The sequence below is a fragment of the Poecilia latipinna genome, unplaced genomic scaffold (assembly GCF_001443285.1).
Source record: "Poecilia latipinna isolate Pla-1442-1.1 unplaced genomic scaffold, P_latipinna-1.0 Scaffold348, whole genome shotgun sequence".
Lineage (NCBI taxonomy): Eukaryota > Metazoa > Chordata > Actinopteri > Cyprinodontiformes > Poeciliidae > Poecilia > Poecilia latipinna.
Genome location: NW_015112964.1, coordinates 138514 through 143490, shown reverse-complemented (window position 1 = coordinate 143490; position 4977 = coordinate 138514). Strand labels below are relative to the sequence as shown.

The 4977-nt window shown below is 39.1% G+C and overlaps 2 protein-coding genes across 3 annotated transcripts in view; one reads left to right on the top strand and one right to left on the bottom strand.

Annotated features, from left to right (window-relative positions):
• The window catches only part of map3k2 (mitogen-activated protein kinase kinase kinase 2), a 12307-nt gene extending 10607 nt beyond the window's left edge, over window positions 1–1700 (bottom strand). The window contains exon 1 of one of the 2 annotated variants that reach the window (XM_015035767.1): window positions 1346–1700. The gene's annotated coding sequence lies outside the window, so the exon portion shown is untranslated. The remainder of the gene's footprint in view (window positions 1–1345) is intronic. The other variant, XM_015035768.1, reaches the window with a different exon arrangement.
• Window positions 1701–2776: 1076 nt separating this feature from the next.
• sumo1 (small ubiquitin like modifier 1) overlaps window positions 2777–4977 on the top strand; it is a 7608-nt gene continuing 5407 nt past the window's right edge. Inside the window, exons 1-2 of the mRNA XM_015035765.1 lie at window positions 2777–2890; window positions 3209–3283. Coding sequence (XP_014891251.1) covers window positions 2879–2890; window positions 3209–3283 — 87 coding nt within the window. The 5' untranslated portion in view covers window positions 2777–2878. The remainder of the gene's footprint in view (window positions 2891–3208; window positions 3284–4977) is intronic.

Here is a 4977-nt window from a genome sequence, read left to right as displayed (position 1 = left end):
ATTAATCGTAAGAATAATCGACAGATTACTCGATTACTAAAATATTCGTTTACAACAGCCCTACTGCACACAAACACTGAAGATTATTAGAAATATCCACCAGTCTTTATTCCAGACTCGGTCAAAGTCTTGGTAAAACCCAGTGGACACATGATGTCACAGGAAGTGACCAATAGGCACAACTACAGCGTGTAGAAAACAAACATTTAGTCATTTAGTTACATAACTTGTATAGACTAGCAGCCATAACAGACATCAATCAATGCCGTTCATCTCTTCTGTCATTTCCTAAATATCAGAGGTTTAGGACTGAACCAGTCAGAACTTATCAGATTCTTCTCTGCCTTACTCCTAACAATCATAAAGTTGATCTTTTTGGCATTATAAGCCAGTCAATACCGATAAAAAGCCACTAAATGGTCAGCGTTCATCAGGTGGCTGATGATGCAGGCGATAATTCACCCAAAGGAGACGACATGCTCCCTTCCTGACTGTCCCAAACATTAAAGCATCAGTTTTCCCTCAGCTCACATTCAGTGACAGAAACCAATATTAATAAACAATTAGATATCTGTGTCCTCCTCTGATATGAAACTGTTTTCTATGATTCACACGACCAAAGGCATCATTAAAACACAAATACTGACGTTACACATGATCTCCTTTAATGTTTAGCTCTAAACCAAACTGATCCTCCATCGTATTTCAAATCCTCAGTGGACATTTTATCCAAACCACCTGCTCTGTTGTCTGTCAGAACGGCATTGTGTAATTCATTCAGCTCCAGTGTTACTTAAGTAAATTAAACTTAATCGCCTTTATTCTTTATTATGTTTTCATCTGAAATAAGGCAAACAAAGTTGTCAGAAGTGACTGTAATAAACGGAATCAGATCAAGATAAGCCCAAATATGGAGCTGATTAATTATCAGTTGTTATATAAGGCATGAGGAGCAGCTTTCTGTGGTTATCAGGAGATAATTATTACCCAGCTTTAATTGAACTACAGCCCCGGAAGCTAACGGCAACAACTGTTGCTAGCAGGTTTTACATTGCGAACTGCATCATTATGGACAGAAATAAGAAGCTAACAGCGTTTAGAAATACAGTCCCAAACACAGGTTGTCAGATGAAATGATGAATTGTAACCCTCTCATATAAAGGGTGAAGTTGTGAGCAGGGAGCGGGACACAGCGAGCTGTCACGTCAGGGAAGTTATCAGGCTAAGCTGATGCTAAACTTTGGGGCTAGCCGCAGAGCTAACCAGGCTAATCTACGCTACAACACAACCAAGACAGAAAAAAAATCAAGACTCAAAGCAAGATCTGCCGGAGGCGCCTTCTCACCTGCGGGCTGATTTAATCACGACTCACTTCCTCATCCACAGGGCCGGTGACAGGAGCCCCGGGCCCTGCGGACAGCAGCTGGAGGAAGCAGAAGTTTGGCTCCCAACTTCACTCGAGTCCTGCTGGGCCACGACGACGGGGCCCGATAAGCTGGCGGTTTATCCCGCAGAGTCCCTCCGGAGGTGGGGATGACTAAGCAGGAATATGTCCGACACACTGTCCCCGTGGGTTTGAGACAGAAAGCAGACAGAAATTATTCCACAGCTTTCATTTTGTTGCGCTACAGACCCCGGTTGATGGTAGCTTCGGTGGCTGTTGACCCACAGATGAGTCAAGATGGCGTTTAGCGAGCAGAACTAACCGGAAGTCTGATGCTTTTCTTGAAAAACATAAAAGCACGAAGTCTGGTTTTCAAGGAATTTTCATAGTTTTGTTTTATTTTGAAGACAAACCACTGGAAGTGGCTGTTTTCATTTTAGTGCTTTTGATTGACTTTAACCCCTCACCTCATTGGATGAGTCCAACAAAAACACGAGTCAGAAGTGATGTCAGATCACGACAGAGAAAAATCTAATAGTTCTGACCTGGACAACTGCTTGTTCAGTTTTTATTTTATTAAGCAAGTAGGTTTCCAAAGGTTTCCATTTGTTTTCTTTTTCAACTTCAAAGTTTGAAATTTAAAGCAAAAATAAATGTTTTGTTAAAAAAATCTGCTTATGCTGTTCTTTCCCCCCAAATCATCCCATAAATGCTTTAATGCAAATCGGAGATTTAATATACAAATGCTTATTTGTGCAAAATTAAAATCGTATTGAATTTGATTTGATGGGTTAAGAATAGATAAATTCCAAGAGATTAAATTACTAGTTTCATTGTTAACAGTTCAGATCAGCTACAACAAGCTTGATATTTCCTTTGAGTTTAAGTTTTGGTCTGTTCATAAATACATCCGAGCACATAAATTATCAAATGTTGTTGTTTTTAGCAGAGCCAATTAAACTTGGAGCCATTTCCCAGATTCCATCAATCTTAAATGCTGTTAGGTTTTCTAATGGGAAAGGCACAAACCAATTTAGATCATAGCTTTCTCTTCACAAAGTTTATTCATTTTTAAGAAAACACATGTAACTTTTTATATGAGAAGAGTTTGATTCAGTTTATTTACAAATGTAAAATATGTTTAAAACCTATATGTCCCACTAAAAATCTTCTGAAAAACATTTTTTAAAGCAGTTAAGCACCTTACAAAACGTAAAAATATTACATTAAATCATTACTCTAACGCTTATTTATAAAAGAAGATTTGGACAAAAAAAAAAAAAAAAAAAAAAAAAAACAACAAAAACGTTTTCTCCCGAAAAAGGTTTTACTTTGACTGAATTTAAGCTTTTCCGGTTGGTAGGACACAGTTTTTATTTTGAAAACATTCCCTGCGTCATTTCCGGCTGCTGCAGAATTCTCACAACATACCCGTTTGGGAGCTAGCGCTACATCTACTGTCGGGACGTTTACCGGGACAGAGAAGAGACGAACATGTCAGACACGGTGAGACGTGATCGGTTGAGGATCATGTTGGGTTTCCTCCGCGCAGCCACCGGAAACGCGTGTTTTAAAGCGTTTTTTTGTTCATAGGATCCGGTTATCTAACGGGCTAATGGCTAGCTGATGTAGCTTCAGGCCCGAAACTCAACAGTTTTAGCTTCTGTTTCGATTCAGTTAGAACAAAAAACGTTCTGCTAGGAAACAAAGACAGTCCAAATGCCCGAGGCATGCAGAGTGTGAGGTTCGGTGGGGAATCCATCAGAGGAAACGTCCAGGTCTCGCTGACATGTCTCTGGTTTCTGCTGTTTGTTTATTTTCCAGGAGACAAAACCTTCCGGTCAGGATGGGGGCGACAAGAAGGATGGAGAGTACATCAAACTAAAAGTCATCGGCCAGGTCAGGCCACTGGTCATTTTATGCTCATTTACATTAATTAATACGAGTAAATTAATGTTGGATTATCTGCTAATCCCTCCTGCTTCACCCAGATTACAAGAATAACAGAAAGTTGTTATGTGAGCTGCTAGTTTAGGTTTAAGATTTAAAATATGTGAAAAGATCTGACTAAAACCACAATAAATGCATATTTTCTTACGCTTCTCACATAATCTATGATTTAATTGTGATAAATTTTAGTTAAATGATTTGTAATCGCCTTTTATTTAGCCTTAAGATCAGCTCTGTAATTTTCACTATCATAAGAAACTCGGAGCATTCTGCCCTTCATAATAAACTAATCGTTATAATTCAATTCTCAAGTTATTTGACTTGTGTGATGGAGTTAACGCATCACATCCTAGCGTATTAATCTGCATGAAACCAGAGGGATTAATCATGAAACCAGATTATTTTGGTTTACAACACAGAGATGATCTGATCAGTTGGCGATCGCGGATCGACTCAGAGGAAAGACTCGCGTAAATTCAGTCTGTTTATCCTGGTATCCTGATTTATTAATCAGTGAATATTTCCTGATCCTGAAACATTCAGTGTTAGTTCTGAGATTCTGCCCGTTTTACCGTTGAGCAGCTGAAGCTTCACAGCCGTGTGGACTCTGAAATATTTAATGCTCTGAAAAGCAGGTCAGATTTTTATAAACAGTTTACTTTATTAGCCAGTAGAGTTTCATTTAATTCCTTAATTTTAAATCATCCCACCTCATTTCTCGCAGCACAGCTATGTTTTTTATTAATTATCCTTCTAACTTTTAATGTTTGAAAATCACTTAAATGAAAAAATAGGGACTTTTTGATAACACTTTATTTGACGGGGTGTGCATAAGACTGACATGACGCTGTCATAAACATGACATAACATCTGTTATGAACATGAAGGAGTCTTTATGAATGTCTATGAATGTTGTCATGAAGTGTCATTCAGTAAATAATGACACTTTTAATGCAAAGTTGCTTTAAAAGTGGCCTTGAAAGTCCATTAAAAATGCCACCTTTGTATTAAAGTGTCATTATTTCCAAAATAATGCAAAGTTGGGACTTTTAATGGACTTTCAAGGCCACTTTTAAAGCAACTTTGCATTAAAAATGTCATTATTTACCGAATGACACTTCATGACAACAGTCATAAACATTCATAAAGACTCCTTCATGTTCATAACAGATGTTATGTCATGTTATGACAGTGTTATGTCAGTCTTATTCACACACCGTCAAATAAAGCGTTACCGACTTTTTTCCCCCTAAAGCATCCAAATGATGAAGCTCTACCGATGTTCAGAGAAACTGCGTAGCCGCGCTGTCGGCACTGATTGGACCAGTTTCTGCAGAACCTCTTCAGGCTCACAACCTAAAATAGATCCGAAGTTTGATATCAAATTAATCAGCATTTTCCCCCGTGAAGCTATGATACTTTCAGTCTGAACCGGTTCTGGACCGGTCAGATTCAGCAGGACGATAATTTGGTAAAACATTCATTCCTGTTGGATTTAAACCTCATCAAACAAGCCTGCAGCCGCATTTCTTCTTCTGTGGTTAAAGCCATTGCTGCCGTTAGCCCAGAGGTTCCCAAACTGTGGGGCGCGCCCCCTAGGGGGGGCGCCGTGTCATTGCAGGGGGGGCGCAGGAAGCCGTCTG